The sequence below is a fragment of the Rhinatrema bivittatum genome, chromosome 4 (genome assembly GCF_901001135.1).
Source record: "Rhinatrema bivittatum chromosome 4, aRhiBiv1.1, whole genome shotgun sequence".
Classification (NCBI taxonomy): Eukaryota; Metazoa; Chordata; class Amphibia; order Gymnophiona; family Rhinatrematidae; genus Rhinatrema; species Rhinatrema bivittatum.
In genome coordinates, this window is record NC_042618.1 from 52,572,912 (window position 1) to 52,596,456 (window position 23,545).

General features: G+C 43.1%; 1 protein-coding gene across 3 annotated transcripts in view; it reads right to left on the reverse strand.

Annotated features, from left to right (window-relative positions):
* The window catches only part of SYNE2 (spectrin repeat containing nuclear envelope protein 2), a 799,865-nt gene that overhangs the window by 229,074 nt on the left and 547,246 nt on the right, over window positions 1-23,545 (reverse strand). For all 3 annotated transcript variants that reach the window (XM_029598126.1, XM_029598125.1, XM_029598127.1), the window contains exons 71-73: window positions 16,303-16,485; window positions 14,039-14,167; window positions 3,928-4,043 (exon numbers count right to left, since the gene is read on the reverse strand). In XM_029598126.1, coding sequence (XP_029453986.1) covers window positions 3,928-4,043; window positions 14,039-14,167; window positions 16,303-16,485 — 428 coding nt within the window. The remainder of the gene's footprint in view (window positions 1-3,927; window positions 4,044-14,038; window positions 14,168-16,302; window positions 16,486-23,545) is intronic.

Genomic DNA, 23,545 nt, shown 5'->3' on the forward strand with positions numbered 1-23,545 from the left:
TTCCATTTAAGAACAGAATTGTATGTTAAGAATCAAGAAATGTTTTTTTCCCCCCCCCTGAAAATATACATAAATTGACCTCCAACTAGTTTGCTCCTTTCTTTACCTTTCAGGCTAATTTGTTTAAAGGGAAATTCATAAGAACGTAAGAGATGCCATTCTGAATCAGAGCACAGGTCCATCGAGCCCAGCATCCTGTCTCTGTCAGTAGTCTATCCAGGTCACAAGAACCCTGCAGATCCCAAAGAGTAGATCCATTCCCCTGTAGCTCACTCCCAGAGATCAGCAATGGCTTTTCCAAATCTACATGGCTAATAATGGCTTCCTGGAACTTTTCCAAACCCCTTTTAAATCCTGCTATGCTGGATGTTTTTACCACATCCTCCTGCAACAAAATTCCACAGCTTGATTATGCGTTGAATAATAACATTTTCTCTCTGACTTCTGTTTTAAATCTGCTACCTCTTTCTGTCACGGACTGTCCCATGGTTTTAGCACTATCTGAAAAGATTAATAACTAGAGATGTGAATCGTGTGCCCGATCGTTTTAACGATCAGGTTCGGATGGAGGGAGAAAAAAATCGGATCATTAGAGATGTGAATTGGAATCGGTTCTGATTCCAATTCACATCGTTAATATTTTAGGGAGGCCTGAGCAGATTAAAAAAACCCCACCCCGACCCTTTACAAATGACCCCTTTGCTCTCCCACCCTCCCGAACCCCCCCAAAATGTTAAATTACCTGGTGGTCCAGTGGGGAGGGGGGGTGGCCCGGCACGATCTCCCGCTCTCGGGCCATCGGCGCCATTTTGGCTACCACTGATAAAAATGGCGCCGATGGCCCGATAAAAGAACAAACCACCCCGACCCTTTACAAATGATCCCTTTGCTTCTCCCACCCTCCTGACCCCCCCCCAAAACCTTTTACATGTACCTGGTGGTCTAGCGGGGGGTCCGGGAGCCATCCCTTCAATCATACCCTCGGTGCCGGTGCTGGACTGGTTTCAAAATGGCGCCGATCGCCTTTGACCTCACTATGTCACAGGGTGCGACTTGTTAAATCGAGTACGGGAATTATTTGGGGGGAGGGCGGGAAAACCGGCACACCAAAACAACCCCTAAACCCACCCCGACCCTTTAAAACCAATCCTTTACCCTCCCCCACCCTCCCGAAATGTTAAATTACCTAGTGGTCCAGTGAGGGGGGGGGGGGGGGGTCCCGGCGCGATCTCCCGCTCTCGGGCCCTCGGCACCATTTTGGCTACCACTGATAAAAATGGCACCGATGGCCCGATAAAAAAGAAAAACCACCCCGACCCTTTACAAATTACCCCTTTGCTTCTCCCACCCTCCCGACCCCCCCCAAAACCTTTTACATGTACCTGGTGGTCTAGCGGGGGGTCCGGGAGCCATCCCTTCAATCATACCCTCGGTGCCGGTGCTGGACTGGTTTCAAAATGGCGCCGATCGCCTTTGCCCTCACTATGTCACAGGGAGCGACGGTCGCTCCCTGTGACATAGTGAGGGCAAAGGCGATCGGCGCCATACTGGCAGTCAGTCGCCTTTGCCCTCACTTTGGCACAGGGAGCGACCGTCGCTCCCTGTGACATAGTGAGGGCAAAGGCGATCGGCGCCATTTTGAAACCAGTCCAGCGCCGAGGGTATGATTGAAGGGATGGCTCCCGGACCCCCCGCTAGACCACCAGGTACATGTAAAAGGTTTTTGGGGGGGTTGGGAGGGTGGGAGAAGCAAAGGGGTAATTTGTAAAGGGTCGGGGTGGGTTGTTTTTTTTTATCGGGCCATCGGCGGCATTTTTATCAGTGGTAGACAAAATGGCGCCAATGGCCCGAGAGTGGGAGATCGCGCCGGGACCACCCCCCCCCCCCCACTGGACCACCAGGTAATTTAACATTTTGGGGGGGTTCGGGAGGGTGGGGGAGGGTAAAGGATTGGTTTTAAAGGGTCGGGGTGGGTTTAGGGGTTGTTTTGGTGTGCCGGTTTTCCCGCCCTCCTCCCAAATAATTCCCGTACTCGATTTAACGATTTTTCACGATAAATCGAGGGAATTCCTATTGTATCGAGTCCCTTACCGATTAATGACGATTTTAAAATTATCGGATGATAATTTAAATCATTAAAAAACGATTCACATCCCTATTAATAACCACCCCTTATTTACGTGTTCTGTCCTACTCTTTTTATAAACCTCCATCGTATCCCCCTTCTTGATCATCTCTTCTCCAAGTTGACAAGTTCTAACCTGTTTAACCTTTCTTCATAAAGGAGCCAATTCATCCCCTATATCATTTTTGTTGCCCTTCTCTGTATCATGATTATAATGTGTTTGATGGGTCCCTACTGTTGGTCCAACAGTAATTCCAGTTCTACAGAAAATGCATTGGCTCCTAACTCTATTAAGAGCCAAATTTAAGATACTTTGTTAGCTGATACTACTAAACATTTCTATCGTGTGGCACTATATGTCCCCTTCCTATTGGCTAGCACTAGGTCCTGGTTGTTGAGACTGCAGAGCAAGGCCTTGTTTTGTGTCCCATCTTTGAAAGAAATGAGATGAGAAAGAATCTCAGGGTGGACTTTTTCGTGAACTGGACCCTGGTTGTGCAATAAGTTGCCAGTACCTACAGGTTCAGCTACTGATCTTATGACTTTTAGATGCCAGTTAAAAACTTATATTTAGTGGGATTATATTAATAATATCTATATGTGATATAGCAATTTTATTAGGGTGTTGTATTATTTTAATTTTATTATGTTATCCTATTTTGTTGTTTGTGTTTGTATGTCAATAGTTGTTACATTTTACATTTTCAGTTTATATGCTATCCTTCTCTGAGAAGGACACAGGTAGCCTACAACATAGCAGAAAAAAATACGACATATTCAAAAGAACAGCAATACATCAAAATAAAGTAACAATGAAATATAAAGTACAATAAATTACCCATAAGGGGCAGGGACAACTCCCCCCAATCCCCAGAAAACCTCTAACCCTCTAAAAACAACCCTTCTGGGAAGGATCCATTCCAACTGGCCCACAAAGACAGTAATGGGAGCGAGGACCAATTGTATCATTGCGCATTAACTTATTGCCATGTTGAGCATGACTGGAAAAGTGGGTGATAAATGGAAACAAATAGAGGAAGCATGGAGATGGAAGAGAACAGAATAGAAAATATGAAAATTATTTCCTATGATCTAAATCATTCAGGGGCAATTTTCAACCTGCATATTATGCAATAAAGTCAACTGATCCATTATCACTTGCAACTTTTTCCCCAATTTTCAAAGTGAAAGTACATAAAGATTTCCACTTTAAAACCTGCCGTAGATACAAAGTACTTGCAGAGTTTTGCACCTGCTTTTCCTGCAAGCTCTTTTTCCATGGAAAATAATGCATGTAGATATGACATTATCTTCCTCCCCTGATTAGAACACGCCCCCTGGGACACCTCTTCTATTGTGAAAATCTCTCTCTGGGTATTGATTAATTTCAGAGGATTAAATCTATTTCCACATTTCTACAGTCATGCATTGCACACTTTGTGAGCACCGTACTCCAGATGCTTTGACATAGTCAATTTAAATGATTTGCAATGGGGGTACAGGCTCAGTCTCCATTTTTTAAAACAGATGTGCAATTGCAGCTATTGGATTTTTCTATGAGAAAATGTACAAAACCATAAAAATGTAGCAAAAAATCTGCTCAAGATCAAAATCACACTCTCAATGGACACGAGACAGGGCCAGGAAAACAGTTTTCCAAGTAAACATTTTAGCAAAAAATGATGCTACTCATTAAATTTGAAAACAATAAACCCCTTATTAAGAGCTATTAACTGCAGCCTTTAACATCTGTCAGTGGACAATGTGTTGTGTTCTATGAATGTTTGGACAATTTTTGATACCTTGAATGTGGCTCCTGGGCTGTGCCGTCACTGCACAGTTGATTCTCCATTTTCCCACCATAAAATGCAATGTTCTTAGTGAGATCTTGCTGCTCATGCAGTTCCATTTGCAGAGTCTTTGAAAAAAAGCAACATTAGGAGTATTAAAGTGCAGCCTGGAGGAAGCTTGCTGCTCTTCGAGTTACGAAGCTTCCCAGAATAGAAGCACTTCAGACTAACCAAATCGAAAGCTGGTTAAGGCTGAAATATTGCCCCTTGAGTGTTCAGCACAAAAACATAGTGTTCTATACCCTTCATAGGAAAAAGAATAGCTTTTCAAGAAAAATGTATTTTCTTTGTAACTTTAAAGGGTTAGTCCATGCCAGGAACTGGTGTTCTCACTATTGTAGCTGCCTTACATTTTCATGCGTAAAGCTGCTTACCAATAGGTTTAGCAGGTAGGTAGGTATAGGTGGGGAAGACCACATTGCTCCACATCAAAAGAGAAAGTCTGAGTCAGCCTTGGTTTTATGCCCATTGTATACATGGACCTTTGTTTAAAAAACCAAAAACTACAAATGTATCTAGGAAAACCAGGACTCACTCACCCTGTACCTTTGGATGGACTTGAAGGATGGTCAACCTACCTAGAAAGCAACCAGGAGCATGAAAACCAATAGAAACCAGAAATATTACAGGAAAAATACCTTCAAAAAAAGGTTTCCACTGTAAATCTAACATAACACTATAGTTTAGCATTATACACATACACAGGACCATATCAACCTAGCAGACTTTTGGAATGGCTTGATTGGAACCAATGTTTTAAAGTAAATGTAGCCACTATAAGAACATAAGAAATTGCCTTACTGAGTCAGACCAAGGGTCCATCAAGTCCAGCATCCTGCTTCCCACAGTGGCAATCCAAATTACAAGTACCTGACAAATACCCAAACATTAAATAGATCCCATGCTACTAATGCCAGTAATAAGCAGTGGCTGTTCCTTAAGTTAACTTGAGTAATGGCAGTTTATGGACTTCTCCTCCAGGAACTTGTCCAAACCTTTTTTAAACCGAGCTACACTAACTGCCTTAACCCACATCCTCTGGCAATGAATTCCAAAGTTTAATTGTGCATTGAGTGAAAAAGAATTTTCTCTGATTTGTTTTAAATGTGCTACTTGCTAACTTCATGGTATGCCTCCTAGTCCTGTTATCTGAAAGAGTAAATAACCAATTCACAATTACCCGTTCTAGTCCTCTCATGATTTTATAGACTTCTATCATATCCTACCTCAGCCTTCTCCTCACAAAGCTGAACAGCCCTAACCTCTTTAGCCTTTGTTCATAGGAGAGCTGTTCCACCCACTTTATCATTTTGGTTGCCTTTCTTTGTACTTTCTCCGGTGCAACTATATATTTTTTGAGATGCAGTGACCAGAATTGTACCCAGTACTCAAGGTGCGGTCTCATCATTGAACGATAGAGGCATTATAACATTCTCCGTTTCATTCAACATTCCCTTCCTAATAATTTCTAACATTGTATTTGCTTTTTTGACCGCTGAATTACACTAAGCTGATGATTTCAATGTATTTATTATTCATTATGATGCCTAGAACTTTTTCCTGGGTGGTAACTCTTAATATGAAACCTAACATTATATAACTACAGCACGATTTATTTTTCCTGATATGCATCACCTTGCACTTGTCCAGATTAAATTTCATTTGCTATTTAGATGCTCAATCTTCCAGTCTTACAAGATCCTCCTGCAATTTATCACAATCTGCTTGTGATTTAACTACTCTGAATAATTTTGTGTCATCTGCAAATTTGATCACCTCACTCATCATACTCCTTTCCAGATCATTTATAAATACTGTATATTAAAAAGCGCCCATCCAAGTACAGATCCCAGAGTATCCCCTATAGTAAATACTCTGCTTATATGGCTACAGGTCAATCCAGTGCAGTAGAGAACCTGTGGCTTGTGACATGATCTCGACCCATCTCAGATAAAAAGGATACAGGCGATCCCTTCTCCTGTTCTTGGGGGTGGATCAGCACATCCTCATTGAGGGTGGGTCAGGGGGCACCACCGCTCGAGCCCGCTCCCCATCTGGGCTGCCTGGGATGAAGGAATTAGTCCTACCCAAAAGGTTGAGCCCTCTGAGAAGCTGCTCTACTGTAAGGTTGAAAATGTTTGAAATCCCTAGCCGACCTCGCACACCGAACGAGTGCGGTGCCTGCTTTTAATCCTCTGATAACTGAAGAACCTAGGATTCAACCCACTTACTGGCCATTTTTTTCCACCTCACTCCCAAACAAGAGTAGTTCTTTAAAAGGCAATTTCATATGATTAGATTTTAAAACTGTAGTGGTCTACCAATTCCTCAGCCATAGCTACCGCCTGGCTACTATCAATGAAGCCACCCCACCAGCAAAAGAGCGAACCAGGCCACAGCCTGCAACTGCCAAAAAGGTAGCCGCCGGTTCCATCACTGTCCTGGAATTCAAAACAGACTCAATGACTTCTGCAAGCAAGTTTAGGGGTGCAGGGATCTGTCTGCTACAAAAGACTGCCAGCTGCCCTCCTACCTTACTTGCGATCCTAAGTCAGGAAAAGACAATGTGTATTCTCCTCAGAAACGGACTTTTATTTATCAGATCCGGCAGGGTATAGCATTTAGAAAATAACATCAATTTTTATCTCTAACATCATGGCCACTAAGCACTAGTTTTCCCTAAAGAAAGTTCTGTATCATATGTGGTAACAGACATGCCATAAACCTTAGCCTGCTTAATCTATTAATACTTATGGCAAACTTACTTACCCATGGTATCGCTTCAGGCTATATGCCTCTGTTTACCTCTGAAGCAGGTGCTGGCTGGAGGTCTGGAGAACGTGTGCCGGGGAAAAACTTGCTTCTTGGGTTTGGCACAGGCAGAGTTGGCGGCAGCCTGGGAAGGAGAAAGGCTTCTGGCTCTGGTACTTATTGGGCTGTCTAGGGCTGGCTCTTGCCTCTCATTGTTTCAGACTCTATGTCACACTCCGTGTCACTTTCCGCACATGAGCAGGGGTCTCCTCTCTCCAGTCTCCTTCCCAATCTCTTGGCCATACCTGGTCGTCTTCCCCTCGATAGCAGGGAGTGCTGGTCTGCTTCTGGCTCCCCTTTCGCTTGCAGGGATGCTTCACCACAGGTTCTCAGTTTCTCAGCCTTCAGGGGGTCCTTTGCTTACAGGGTCGCCCTCATTGTTCACTCTTTTCGGGTCTCGCTCCCTGGTTTTGCTCTTAGAATTTGTGCCCCTCTTTTTCTTTGCCCTCCCTGTCTTATAATTTCCATCTGATAAATATGCATAAGCTCATGCATAATCATATGGTGGATGGAGGTCTTTTGTCATATTGCAGGTCTTCTTCCCCCTCCCCATTTCTTCGGGGAGAGAACTGCCACATCTGTATGCCAAGCTGTCTGCCAATGTCAGTGCTTTTCTCCATCTCCAACTGCCCCCCCCCCAAGAGTGGGGGTCTTTCTGGCCTTTGCTTGCCTTGGCTCATCCATGACGCCTGCTTGTGGGCTTAAGTTGTTGTCTCTCTGCCTGCTTTGCTCCCATTTATTTATTTATTTAAAATCTTTTCTATACCGTCGCTAAGTTATCTACCATCGCAACGGTTTACATGTAGGCACATAATAATGTATTTAAAAGCGTACTATAGTATATTCTAACAGGTGCCGTCAGAGGTTCAGTTACAACAAATCATTAAAGATAATCAATTGTTTAGTGAAGTAGGTCATGACAGAGTGTACCAGGAGAGGTACTGTTCACGGGTAAAATTCAGTATACACAATGTTACAATTATGTTTATATTGATTCATAGATTACTCTACTGCACATTCCTAAGTGCTGTGCGTCGGTGCTCTTCTGCCTATTCCTGACTATTTTCTATTCTCCCGTCTCTTTATAAAATGCTTGTTTAAAAAGCCATGTTTTTAAACTTTTCTTAAATGCTTTGAGATCACTTTGTAATCTGATCTCTGGAGGCATTGTGTTCCAGATTGTGGGGCCTGCTAGTGATAAGGCCCTTTCTCTCACTTGGGTTAATCTTGCTGTTTTAACTGAAGGAATGGTTAAGAGTGCTTTATTTGCTGATCGAAGGTTTCTGTATGGGATGTGTACCCGTAATGCTGTGTTTATCCAGTCCGATTTCTCATCATGTATAAGTTTGTGTATGGTACAAAGGGTTCTGTATTTAATTCTGTGTTCAATAGGTAACCAATGTAGTTCTGTCAGGGTTTTAGTTATATGGTCCCTCCTCCTTTTTCCGGTTAGTATTCTAGCTGCTGTGTTTTGAAGTATTTGAAGTGGTCTTAATGTTGAATTCGGGAGTCCTAGTAGAAGAGCATTGCAGTAGTCTGTGCTGGAGAAAACTAGTGCCTGTAGAACAGTTCGGAAATCAGTTAGTGTTAGTAATGGTTTTAGTTTTCTGAGTACCATGAGTTTTGCATAGCCTTCCTTTACTTTCAGTGTTATGTGCTGTTTTAGATTGATTTCCGAGTCCATTATTAATCCCAGGTTTCGAACTTTTTCAATCGACATAGGAACATGCAAACAGGCACATCTTGATAAGGTATCCTTCAGTGTATCAAGGTAAGGCCTCTTTTTCCACTAAGACAATGTTGTTTAAGGTTCTCCTGGGCAAAAGTTCTCTCTCTCACTGTGAAAGTGTTTGGGGCCTGTCAGCACACTGGGCTGTACACTTCTTTGGCTATTATAATTCATTTTTGGTGATTCAGTGGTAAAACATGAGATATCTCCCTACACTTCCTGAGAGAGAAGCAAGCAAGAGTGAGTCAGAGAGAGAGCACGAGGCTATCTACAAATTCAATGCCACCACCTCAAGGCCTGTTTATAGCCTCAATTCTCCTATTCTGCACATCCTTCAATGCCGCTCCCCCTTCGACAAGGATAGTCATCCGCTTGGTGATGGCACACACCAGTGTATCCACTTTCAGAAAGTGCAACAGAGCTCTTGTTACCAGATCCAGGGGGTACAGCACTTCCAAGGTTCGTCCCCCTTTAAAATTAGCTTCCGGGGGTGTTCCATTCAAGATCAATCAATTCTTGAATAATACCCAATGCAAAGTATCTTTATGCAAAGAAACTAAAATGGGATTCTTCTTTGGCTCAGACATGGAATCAGCACCCGGCACCCCCAGCATCTTCCGTGTCTGGGAGACCAGATTCGGCAGCTCATCTCTATTAAAGAAATGCAACATTTTTCTATATGGCTCCAATTCCAGAAGAATTTTCCCATCTTCCAGGGAGTAAAGATCACCTTCATCATCTGTGCCATCTGGGTCCCTATCAGAATGACCTGCAGCAGATCTAGATGTAATCTGACACTTAACCATGGCACCAGGTGGGTGAGGGATCTGCAGTCTGTGATTCTGAACTGTTAGGTTTGGCTGGCTCCACTGACTGTGTCCAAAAAAAGGACTGCAGTCCTTGAAAAATTTCCATCCAAGAAAGGGTAGAAGGATCATTATCAAAACCAGGGAGTGTTGTTCCTGTGACTTCCCGAGTTGCCTTCCCCTGCTGATGATCCAGTTAGGGGAGCCCCAAAACCAGGCGAAACGTTTGACAGGTCCCCCCTCCAGTCCTATTTCTGTATTTGCTGGGAAGGGCCAAGCTCAGCAAAAATCAGCCAGAGAAAACTCTCCCTGAGCCTCCAAACAGTGCTGACACAAGTTAGAGGGGATGCCAGCCTGAGATGCCCGAATATGGCAAGCAACTCAAAGGGTAAGGTGCTTAGGCTTCTTTGCTACCAATGCCATGGATAAACACCCACTAGTAGCACGCTCCCAAAGGTGTCTGACAATTGTGCCCAAATACGTGTCCCTCCAAGTGAGCCTGGACAGGATGCCCAAAAACAAGCTCTGTCCAATAAGTGCATACTATGAACGCCCAAAATATAGGCTCCCAATACATGGTCCAGGAAGGCGCCTACCCAGGCACACAAGCATGAAATGACATCAGATACTGTTTCGTGGCAGACTTGCATTATAGAAAAGCGCAAATACCACCACAGCCTTTCAAGCAGCATCTGACCAAAGCCTGAGAATGGGGCCTGGCCAAAAGGCTGCTCAACCTATCAAGCTGCCACGACTCCCCAAGCTACTTTGGAGTGGGAATGGACATCTGATCAGCATGCTGAGACTCAGAGAACAGAGTCCCTCATTACTTTTTTTTTTTTTATATATATATTTAATCTTTACCTGAGCTGAACCTATCCCGGCCAAGTATAGAGTTCGTCTCCAGCTGCGAGAAGAGTGGACAAAGGTCTTCACCACCATGCTCAGCTTCATGCACCCGCTAGCCTCTCAGCTAAGTCCATGCCCTGAAAACAAGCTACCGGACAGAGGCTCTCTACTGAGGGAGGGATCCGCAGATATCAGCTCTGGAAAACTAGACTGAGGGAGGGTATCACCACAGGAGAGTGGGGTGAATTAATTTCCTTTTTCTTTTCTCCTTTAAAAAAAATATTTTTAAGCAGTCCCCAGTAGAGAGATTCACATCCACTATTTGCTGGAGATGGAAAATACTAGGGGGCTGATGTCAGTGCAGGGGTATATATAGTGACACGTTTCCATCTGCTGGTTGTGGATTAACCTGACTGAATACTAAGGAATATTCTTCTCTTTGGCTACAGTGTATAACCTGTTAAGGGACTCTAAACAACATAAGATACATTATAATACAATATTTAATAGAGACCTTACTAATATTTATGCCATTTCTCTCTGTTTATTCACTTGCACAATTATAAAAATATCAGTGGATAACTAACTCGGACCTGGTTTGGCAGTCATACCATGTATTCTTCAATGAGAGGGACTCCCATGGCACTCACAGCTCTGAGGAACTAATTCACATCAGTCCTCCTGGATCTTCTTCTGCCTTTATTCCCCACAAGCTCAGCTAGGTCTCTCTCTCTCTTGCTCTATACTGGCTGTTGCTCTACCGTTCTCTTTTCAACCTTCAAGCACCCCGACGCAGGGCTCTCTCTGGAACATGCCCAGATGAACCCTGGCTGGATCGCTAGCTGTCCTTGCGCAGAGTACTCTGGAACTTACCCGGAGACTTACATAATGCCGGCCAAAGACCAACCAAAATCTCACTTCACCCACTTATCACATAAATGGGGGAAAAAACAAAAAGTCAGGGAGAGCAATAAATACTTAGGGCCGGATTTTAAAAGCCCTGCGCGAGTAAATCCGGCCTATTTTGCATAGGCCGCCAGCGCGCGCATAGCCCCGGGACGCGCGTAAGTCCCGGGGCTTCGTAAAAGGGGCGGGAGGGGGCATGGCCGGGGGCGTGTCCGGGGGTGGTTTGGGGCGGGACCGGGGGCGTGGTGCCGCGCGTATCTTATAAAATCCAGCGTACTTTTGTTCGCGCCTGGTGCACGAACAAAAGTACGCGCGCACGTAAATTTATAAAATCTACCCCTTAATTTTTACGTTTTAATCACTGACCGATCTATGGTCTTAAATCTTTGTTACTTGGAGACATAATATAAGATATATAGATACGCGCGTATCTTATAAAATCCAGCGTACTTTTGTTCGCGCCTGGTGCACGAACAAAAGTATGCGCGAACAAAAGTACGCGCGCATATAAATTTATAAAATCTACCCCTTACTTTTTATGTTTTAATCACTGACCAATCCATGGTCTTAAATCTTTGTTACTTGGAGACATAAGGGCATAATTAATTCTCCAGTACAAAAATCATTTCACTTTTGCACAGGTATTTTTGTCTTGAACATACTAGCAACACTTTCACTGATATATGTTTACTAGCAACTGTACCTGTTCTATGCCCGGGCGGCGAGCCTTTTTATTAGCACATATGCTCTTGTATGGAAGCGTTAGCTGAAAAGGAAAAACTAAATTGTTTTCACCCAGGGCAAGGGACGTGGAGGCACATTTGCTAAAGCCAGGGCTGGCAAAGTTTATTTACCAAGCTGTCTCTCGCACTCCCCCACACCCCCTCTCCTCTCTCACACACACATTCTCTCTCACCGGCATCCCCCTCCCCTCATATAGGCTCCCTCTCTCTGAAACCCACACACAAGCATCCCTCCACTCACCCTCTCTTACCTCCCATGCTCTCTCTCACACCTTCCCCACCCCCCTCTTACCAACTATGCTCTCTGTCACTCCCCCTCTCTCACACACATATTCTCTCTTACCGGCATCCCCCCCCAATGCTCTCTCTCACACCCTCCTGCTCTCTCTCACCCTCTCCTCCCCGACACACATTCTCTCTCACCGGCATGCCACGGGACCCGCGCCGTTCCCGGCGAAGATGAAGGCCTGGCGCGCCATTCGCGGCACACGGGGGCCTTCCATTTTCACCTTGAGCAAAAAATAGCAGCGGAGACCCCGGCATGCCACGAACGGAGCACGTCCCGCGGCACACGCTCCGTTCGCGGCGAAGATGAAGGCCCGGGCGCGCCTATCACGGCCCACGGGGTCCTTCCCTTTTCGCCACGAACGGCGCGCCGGGCCTTCATCTTCGCCACGAACAGAGCGTGTGCTGCGGGACGCGCTCCGTTCGCAGCATGCCAGGGTCTCCTCTGCTATTTTCTGCCTGTCCCGCGATGGCCGCTGTCCTTCCGGTTTTGAATAGTCTTCCAGCGAGGGAGGAAATTGGTGAGGTGAGGGAGGAAATCTGCGGGAAGGAGGAATTCTGCGCAAAATCTGCATTCCACGGTAGCGCTGAATTTCCCCAGGAGTACCTCTTGTAGCTGGTGTTGTGACACGACCGCTGTACGGCGTGTTTGAGCCTCCAAGGAGGCCAGGGAGCCGCCTGCGCCATCTATCAGCGGGCTGGGGAACATGCGCAAGCACTGACGGACAAACTACCAAACCCGATATATTATAGCGCCATCTATTGGCGGCCTGGGGAACATGCGCGAGCACTGACGGACAAACTACCAAACCCGATATATTATAGCGCCATCTATTGGCGGCCTGGGGAACATGCGCGAGCACTGACGGACACACTACCAAGCCTGATACATTATGGATTTATGGATAACAATATGGCAGGTCAAATGTGGATAATATGGACCCTTTTTTCCTTCAGTTTTAGCTTTATCCCATCTGCTTTATTTGTTGGAATTCAAGGTTAGGATACATGGCTAGTGACAGATATTTTACAGCCCAAATAAATTTAAGACATTTCAGTTTCCAGATACAGCGGGATGAATTCTAAGGTGGAAATGCAAGAACTGCTCCGGGCTAAAAGAAGAAATAATAGTTTATATTTCCAGCGAAGCTACCAGAGGGCTAGTCAAAATGGCCTGATGTAAACACTATCAAATATAAAATCTGAAAATCATTTTTCTTATGGTCATGTAAAAGAGAGGGTCAGGTTGTCATATACCAATAGCCATAAACTATAAACAAACTGTAAACTAAATACTATGGATAGCCCTGCCAAAACAAAAGGGATCAGATTCAAACAAAATGGTTTGGGATACATCGCAGGATCTGAATGCCAGAAAAGCACAAATCAGCTCATTTAATACAATTTAGGAAATATATATTTTTCTATAGTAGCAGAAATTGTTTAAAACTATAAATTGAATGATGTGGAAGCATAGCAACTGAAACAACTGTTATTATGAATTACCCTTTGCCAGCAACCCCTCTTAAATATCATACAAATATTTATTGCGATGAAACCTTGTTATAACTCCTCTGGCTTACAAAGTCATTCTTTTGATTCCCGGCTGTGGCTCAAATAAGCTGACAGTATTTCTTACGGATTACCAGCCTCTATGCTTTTCAAAGTTTTCCTACTTTTGGTACAGGATACACTAACATTTGGGTTTTGTGAAGAAGCACATGCTAAGGGGAGATGAAAGTTTGAATGCCTGGTGAGCTGGCACTACTTTCTCAATGAGAATATGCCTATGAAAAGTATCTTCTTTTTAAAGCTTCCTACAGAGTGGCTACACAAGAAGACTTAACTGCATTTTAATTCTTGGTTTGGTAAACACTGGATGATATTAAAAGGCAAACTGAAAAAAAAAGCACCCAATGGGAAACGTAATTTACCTTTTGCTGTTGCAAACTGTTTTGCCTGCTGAGCGTGGGTCTACTGACGGCAGCTACCTCTGGCACATTACTGTTGGCTGCATGGAGAGGTTTCCCAATCTCAGATGGTGCTTCAACATTGTTAATTAACTGCAAAGTGAAACAAGATATTTTTATTCAGCAGATTTTTAAAATATTGAATCTGAATGGGGCAATAATTTTGATTGCCTTTTTTAGGAGAGGAGCCATATTTCCGATCAAAAAGGGGAGAAGGTGTCGTGCTAACATTCCTGCAGCAATGACACCACCGTGACAAAGTATATTGACAAGTGACTCTCCACTGACTGTACTCTGTGAAAGGAAATTATTGGGAGTTATGCTGAGTTTGTCAACATTTTTTGCTTGATGTCTGGGAAGACAACGTGCAGAAGATTCTAGTTTTCTGGCAGATCTGAAAGAGCTCAAGATAAGATTTCTGTACATGAATAGAAAGGGATGGCAATCAGTCATCTAAGGAAAGTGTTGCATCCACACACTGTTCTGTTTTCAAACAGTATTTCATTATCTCGGGCTGAGGTCGAACACCTCTATCAGCATGTGGTTATCTCTGCAAGAAACATGGCTTAACAACATGAGAAAACCAAACATAGGTGCTGCCCAGTAATTAATTGTGTTTCACAAACAATTTTCCTTCTTCCGTAAGGGAAAAAAAAGACTTAACTGTATTAATATGGCTACATGCTCCATGTTCAGCAGCAATATCAAATGACTTCTATCACCCATGAAGCACAAATGCCACTACAGAAATGCACAGCCTGGGAAATGTGTTATTAATCTTATCACCAAAGGCATCAGAACACTGACCATAGAAACATAGAAAAGATGGCAGAAATGGACCAAATGGTCCATCCAGTCTGCCAGGCAAGCTTATGGTAACACCAGCTGTGCATTACAGGTCTCATCCCATAAAGGTATCATCAGGGGTTGGCACTGGAATGCGTACACAGGTCTCCCCCATAAAGGTATCAACAGGGGTGGCATCTGCCTTGCACGTTACCCCCCATACTTATATTCCCAAACTGTTAAAGTCAGGGCCCTTGCAAGTTTCTGTCTGAGTCCAATTCCCCTTTATTGCTTGCTGTTGAAACAGAAAGCAATGTTGGAGTTACATCACAAGTATAAGGCTTATAGGTTAAGGGTAGTAACAGCTGCGACAGCACGTTACCCCCCATGCTTGTTTTTCCCAGACTGTAAAATTCATTTTCTTGTTGGTTGCTGTGTGAAATTAATTCTCCTTTTCCTCTTTTCCCCTGCCATTAAAGCATAGAGCAATAATGAGTTGTATCAACAGTATGAAGGCTTGATAGTTAAGGGTATCAACCATCAAACAGCAAGTTACCCCCATGTACTATTTTCTACATTTCCATCCTTCAGCCTTTAGGGATTCAGTGTTTATCTCATGCCCCTTTGAAATCTTTCACTGTTTTTGTCTTCACCACCTCCTCTAAAAGGGCATTCTAGGCATCCTCTACCCTCTCCGTGAAGAAACATTTCCTGATGTTGGTTCTGAGTCTTCCTCCCTGGAGCTCCATTACGTGACCCCCAGTTCTACTGATTTCTTTCCAACGGAAAAGGTCTGTCGAATGTGCATCATTAAAACCTTTCAGGTACCTGAAGGTCTGTATCATATCACCCCTGCTCCTCCTCTCCTCCAGGGTGTACATATTCAGATCCTTTAACCTCTCCTCATAAGTCATTTGATGGAGACCCCCCCACCACCACCACCATTTTTATCACCCTTCTCTGGACCGCCTCCATCCTGTCTCTGTCCCTTTTGAGGTACGGTCTCCAGAACTGAACACAATACTCCAGGTGAGGCTCACCAAGGCCCTGTACAAGGGCATTATCACCTCCTTTTTCTTACTGGTTATTTCTCTCTCTATGCAGCCCAGCATTCTTCTGGCTTTAGCTATCACCTTGTCACGTTGCTTCGCTGTCTTCAGATCGCTAGACACTATCACCCCAAAATATCTAGTACATCAGGCCCTTAGTCTTAACTGGTTTGCACTAGCACAAACTGTCAATTTACATGCTGCATTTAAGAGACATTGAAATACTTCTTCTCTGGCACGATAATGTCCCAAAAATCAAATACAATGACATGAAATGAATGCTAAAAAAATACATTAGTTGAACACATCAGTTTGGTTTGGACAATAAGTCGGCTTTATGCATACACATCTTTTGAGAAGTAATAACCATTTTATGTTACTAATGATTGGTACCTGTTCTTCACTGGGTTTGTCCTGAAGCATCACTTGGACCTTTTCCAAATTACTTTTCAAGGCCTTGAGTTTTAAGGATAGGACCTCTGTTTCCCTATGAGTTCCACCACTATCTCCTTGGAACCAACATATGCCTTCTTCCAACAAAGAAGAGACCTTCTGTTCAATCTCTCTTAGTGTCATCTAGGAAGTAAAAGAACGACTCATATGTAGTGTTAAATTCCTTTACTGAGAATAGGCTATTAAACATATATATATATATAGGTATTTAGATACAGATATACACACACATTTTTAATGTTCACTTAGATGTTGTGTCTCAGTATCTTCAGGCAACTAAATTTAACAAAACCGTTCGAGCACTAAATACAGACTCTGCTAAGTCCCTTAGTCCAAGTCTCTTTGCCCATCTCCCATTGTGCTGTCCCTTCCCACCAGTCCTCCAGTCTCTGTCTCATCAGTCGCTGTCCTCCTCCTAGAAGATCTGTCCATCCTCCACTTTTTTCCCCACTTTCTATTTCCAGTTCTCAAGTTTTCTAGGGCCTCTCCAGGGCAGGGTTTGAGCTTAGTCACTCCTTCTCCCTGAGCTCTACCCAGAATACCCTTTTTCAATCTATTGCTCGTTTTTCCCATGCCATTTTCAATTTCCTTGGGCTAAAACTGAGAGTCATTTACTGCTAAATTGTTCTTCTGCCCTTTCCCTGGGTCTGCTGTGGGATATAAATACCCCATTACAGTCCTTAACATGTACATTTACTCTCCCCCCTTTTCCCTATCTTGTCTTTTCTGAAAAGAAAATAACTTATTCCTGATTATCACTGAATGACATCAATAGCCTCTTCCACCATAGTGGCTTCTAAGTCAATGAGTTTGCAGATTCTTTTTCTAAGCATTTGTTGTTTAAGATTGAAAAACTTAGTCTTAGGTTTTCTAATGTATCTGTCTGCACTACCAAATCTGATGTTATTCCATATTAGGTTATCTTTTCCAATACATCTCAAATCGAAGTCAAACTTCATTTCACTGATGAATAATGTTGTTTGTCCTGCCAGAAAGTGCTCTATTGCTTTAAGCTACAAGAGATGCCATTGTACCCACATTCTCATCTATCATTAACTTGTCCCTTGAACAGGGCATATTCCTGATTCTCTTAAAAAAAAGCTGTAGCTCGACCTTATTAAACTCAACTTAGATAGTGAAGATTTGAATAACTATAGGCCAATTTCCTTATTCCTTTTCATGACTAAACTATTGGAATCTATTGTGCTGCAACAACTTACAGAGTTCATTGAGGAAAAGGAAGTCCTTGACCCCCATCAATTCGGCTTCAGACGGTCCATGAGCTCTGAACTGTTATCACTGTCCTTAATGGACACTTTAGGCGAGGCCTTGACATTGGACACCGTTATAACCTCTGTCCCTCGATATATCCTTGGCCTTTGATAAGGTCGATCATGCCATCCTTCTATAGTGCTTGCAAGAGTGCGGCATAGAAGGTGAGGTTTTAAACTGGTTCACCTCTTTTTTTAAATAACTGTTCTCAACAATTTAAAGTTAAAAATCATTTTTCACAACGGTCATCTTTGAAAGCTGGTGTTCCTCAGGGTTCTGCCCTATCGTCAATGCTATTCAACATTTACTTAGCCCCCATTTGCAAATGCCTAACAAGTCTGTACAATGGTTACAAGATTTATGGAGATGATGTGCAATTTTTCATTTGGTTTCATTCTACTACCAAATTCCTCCTTATTCAAAGGACACACTCCATGTTTTAATATTCTTCTATTACTTTAGATGGTGTGAATTTTTGCAGCAATCAAAGTATTTAGAGCTTAGGTGTGTGGCTCGACTCATCTTTCTTTTCAAACACTTTGCTTCCTTTTTTTTTTTTTTTTTTGCATAAAGTTTTCATTAATTTTCCAACAGGAAATAACAGAGTTACAGATACATAGAGCAAACAGATATCATACAAGCATCCATGAAGAAACAGAATACTAGCGTCGGGTATCAACAACCCTCTATCCCCCCACACCTAAGGGAAAGAAGAAAGTATCTAAACCATCTCATCTCAATGACAAGGGAAAACCTGGATCAAAAAGAAAGTAGCACATATCAGTACCAAAGAGTTACTATAAATTGCACAGGTAAATGCTATTCAGTGAGGGGGTACATCACTTTTCAATAATAAGACGGATGTCCTCCGATATGGTACTCAGAAAAGATTGCCAGATCTTGAGAAATTTAGAGCGATAAGAAGGAGGTTTCAATTTAATTGACTGCAATTCTAAACATAATAATTTTACTAGCTTCTTATGCCACATAGCTTCCGTAGGAGGATCCTCATCTACCCATTTTAACAAAAGACATTGTTTTCCCACCATACAGTCTTTGTAAATAAACACCCTCTCCTTTTTACCAAAACCCTCTGTGTCAGGATCAATTACCCAAAACGTACACAGCAGCCAAACTATCCAATGAGTTATGCCACCAATTCCCCATAACCTGGCAGATAGTATTCCAGATTTGCCGTACCAAAGGGCATTCCCACAGCCCATTAATTAAAGTGGCACTACGGTGACTGCACTTTAAACAGTTCCCATGATCTGTTATGCCAGCTCGGAATGCTCACTGGGGGGGGGGAGGGGGGGGGAGATCAATCTGTGCAATATTTTAAACTGCAATTCCCTAAGGGCGATACAGTCCAACCTCTTGTATAGAACATAGGAACAGACAAAAATATCATCATCCACCAGGTCCAATCTAAGATCCTTGCTCCACACAACAGCTAAGGACGTAAAAGTTGGCATAACTAGTAATGAAATAGAAAACGTATACAATCCAGGCAAAGGATGCTTCTTCTGAGTACACACCAAATAAAACCGCTGAAAGGAACCTGAAGTATACTGCTTCAACTGAAGGGAAAAGGAAGAGTTAATAAAATTCTTAATCTGTAGGTATACTAAATAATCTTGTGATCTAAGACTCACATGACTAACACAGTAGTTAAAAGATTGCCCTTGCTTTAAATGTAAATCAATAAAAGGCAGCACCAATGCCTTATGCTGCAGATCGAGAGCTCTATATTGTGGCAGAGATTGTCCAGGAATAAAATCAGAATTGCCCCTAAGTGGGATGAGATAAAAACAGTCTCAGGGGAGATTTAATCGTGTTCTAAGAGCTCTCCATGCCAAACGTGCAGCTGTAACCCACATAGAAATGGGAAGATATGGTGGTAAATGAGAACTTGGCAAATGAAGAACACAAAGTAAAGAAAGCAGAACAACTATCGCAGACTCCAACAAAAAGTCAGAATATAGGCTTACTTCTTCAATCCAGTTGCCAACACACCACAGATTACAAGCAATATTATAGTATCTAAGATTTGGAAAGCCATCACCCCCATCCCCTCCAGGGACCATCGACATCCTAGCACACTTACCTCTCCAAATAAATTTAGAGTAGACCTTTCAGAAAAGCTGAGATAGTTTTGTTAGTAAGATGGAGGGGAACTACCTGCAAAATAAAGTAACAGGCAGGAGCATCATATTTATGAGCGCATGCGCCCCATAAAGGATAGTGAGAAATGCATCCACTTCTCACACTTCCTCTGAAAGTCCGTCAAAAGTGGCTAGATATTCAAATGATACCACAGTTTAGGATTTCTATGAAATTCGAGACCCAAGTATTTAAGTCTATCCTTCGCCCAACGTAAAGGAAAGTCCGACCACACATTCTGCAAATCCTCCCATTTCTCATTAAGAAAAATCTTAAAAGCATGGTCTGTGACCAGCCATCTCGGCATTCTCCACTGCGATGTCCCAGAGGAGTCCGAGAGGTGCTCAAGAACACATGATACTGGGCAATGATCAGAAATGACCAGTGTTCCAAAGTCAGAGGAGCAGAGTTGGGAAAAATAACTGGAGGAAAGAAGAAGAATATCTATTCGGGATTGTGAACTGTGCGCCCAAGCTATTTGAGTAAACCCGACTTCTCCTGGATGCAGTATTTTCCAAGTGTCCAGAAGTTGGAGATGCTCCGCAGTTTGGGCTGAAACGAATTAGACTGACTGTCCAGGTTGGCATCAATCATACAATTAAAATCGCCCCGAATTAATGGCGCAGTCCTCAAGGATTTCAGAACATTGACAACCTTTGTAAAGAATGCATGGTCATATCTATTGGGAGTATAAATGGAAGCCAAACGAGAGGCCAGAGACTGCAACATATCTGCCTTGAGGATCAGAACACACCTAGGAGAGCTGGAATGCTACATTTCTTGGATGTACCATGTGCCGCAAATATTTGGGAAATCCATCTCCTTTTAAGTTTAGAGTGTTCTGTGTCACTCATATGTGTCTCCTGAAGAAAAGCAATCTGACATTTTAGTCTGTTTAAATGGGAACACACTTTCTCTCTCTTGACAGGGGTTCCCAGCCCAGTGACATTCCATGTGACAATATTCATTTTGCTTCCCCTTGCTCAATCAACCAAAAGGGCTAAGCGGGAGAACTGCTCCCATAGGAAAATCACCTAATACCCTGAGAAAAATCCATATACTTACCTGAACCATCTTCCTTCCTCCAGCCCACCCTCCCCAATACCCCCTCCCCACTCTACACATGAATCGCCTACCACCTCCATCACCCACAAGGGTAGGCTAGAGGTCAAACTGATGTGTGAGAGGGGACCATCTCCCCATCAAAATAGATATAACCTTACTCAATTAGCAGAAAAAGGAAAAAAAGAAAAGAACAAAAAAACATAAGAAAACTCACATGAACACAAAAGCGGGCAGACTACCATTCCGCATATATTAGTGGTGAAGAACATAACTGTCATAATAAATAAAAATAGAAAGAAAAAATAAGAAGTAACGCTCCACTGATTGAAGAAACAATTATCAAAGAACAGTATTAGCAGGAGCTACGCAACTCAAGCAGCTTGAGAAATGAAAATCTCTCAGTCCAGTACAACACACGTCCATCAAAAAATCTTCAGCAACATCCGGGAAAATAGATCCTCCATGAATCCCATCCACATAACAAATGGCAATGTCATAACATCTTCCAGAGGTCCCAAACGCACAGAAACTGTCACTCAAAACAAAAAAAAAAAAAAAAGGGTACCACTCTGTCACTATGGGGAAAAAATTCAAAAGTCCAGAATCTTCAGGAACAGCAACTACTCCCACAGCTTGAAAAATTAAGATCAACTGCGGGTACCAGAGCGCTCCACCAAGGGAAGCCAACAGCGTGAGCGATATTTAAGATGTACCCAGTGGTGAACAATCAGGTCCCCAAGTGTAGCAGCTCAAAGGGGAAGCGGTTAAAACATGTACCTCCATTAATCCCAACCACAGAGCAAAAAAAACAAGGGCATAACACCTCAGAAGCAATTAATGAACAGAAAAATGTAATTTAAAAGAACAAGAAAAAAAGGATAAAAATACCATCTCAAGCAGTGTCACTTAGCAAGATGGCTAGAAATTTATTTGCGTCATCCACACTTGTAAAATCCATACATTTACCTTGATTCCATAGATATAAGTGCGCAGCATACTACAAAGCAAAGCGAATGTTGTGCTGCATCAGAGTGGAGCAAATCGATGAAAATGCACGCCTCTGCAGCATAACTCGATTAGAGAAGTTCTGCAAGATAAGGACTTTCTGGTTCCGATATTGCAGAACTTTCTTCTTATAAAATGCCCGCAGAATCAAGCCTTTGTAAAGAAAATTTGATAATTTAGCAATGATAGTTTCGGTCGTGGTCGCCCCACCACCTTAGGCACAATCTGGTGCACTTGTTCAAAAATCATTTTCCCCTGAAGATGAGAAAGGTCCAATTTTGGCAATAGCCACTCTTCTGCGTGTTCGACAATCCCCACAAAATGGAAATTAGAGAGACAAGCCCGGTTCTTAAGATCGTCTATTTTATCCTCTTTCTCTTCCAGGGATTTTTCAAGGGCATGCACACGGTCTTCTAGTTTTAGGGTGTCATCCTCCACTTGGGAAAAATGCTCTTCCACATGGTCTAAGCGCAAGCAGTTAAGAAGGATTTCACCTCCTCGATTTCAGCTGAGATGTGGGTGAACTTGTTGGCCAGAACATTTACCACCGCATCTGTGGGTTTGATCGCCAGTGCTGATTTTTAGTTCTCCGCTGCAGCTGTCTAGGTAGCCTCGGCCATTTTCAGAGATATGGACTTAGCTTTCTCCTTCGCCTTAGCTGGTGCATGGGCAGACATGCCATGCCAGGATATCGCAGCTCAAAGGGTCAACCAACTGTTCTCACGATCACACGCCGTTTAGGATCAAAAACGCCACCAAAGCTCAGGTAAAATGAAGAATACAAAAGAGGAAAGAGAGGTGGTCCCCGGAGCTCCAAGCTGTGCGACTGCTCAGGCCCACCACATCACGTCCACAGTTTGTGTCTTAATGCAGCTGCTCATTTGATTTTTGGTGTCAAATGCTATGAGCATGTGACACCAACTCTCATACAATTAGATTGGCTGCCTTTGTGACAATGTGTGGAATACAAAATCGGATTGATTGTTTTCAAGCTTGGGTCCTTGTCCTTGGTCTAATGCATTACTCAAGCTTTATCAGCCCTCATGTCTGTTAAGATCTTCTCAGAGAGGTCTGATTGATATTCCTTCTTTAAAAAGTGCTTGTCTCTTTGTGACTAAGAAGTCTGCTTTCTCAATCACAACTCCAATTTTATGGAACTCCTTTCCTTTCTAATTATGACTCAGTGACTGTATAAAAACATTCCGAGGTCTTTTAGAAACCTTGTTTAAAGAGGCTTAATATTAACTACAGAAGGTTGAACATCACTATTTTGAATGTACTTCTCTCACCTCAGGACTTATATAGCTTTATATGTTTTGCTATGCACAACACTTTGAAAATATAAATGTTTTATTTTGTATGTCGCTTAGACCATTTAGCATTAAGTGACTATTAAATTTTAATAAATGTAAATGTTAGATAGACTAACAGGCTGATGCAATATCAGCGCGTGGAAAACGGGCGCTCATGATTGAGCACCTGCTTTCCTAGAATGCCGATCGACCTCTCCAGGGCACACGATGCAACATGCAAATGGGCTGCCGCAGTAAAAAGGAGGCACTAGAGGATATTGTGCGCCCCTAGCGCCTCCTCGGCAGCAGGCGCTCGAGAGGTGGCTGTCAGCGGGTTAGAAAAATGGACGCTCAATTTTACGAGCGTCTGTTTTCCTAACCTGTGC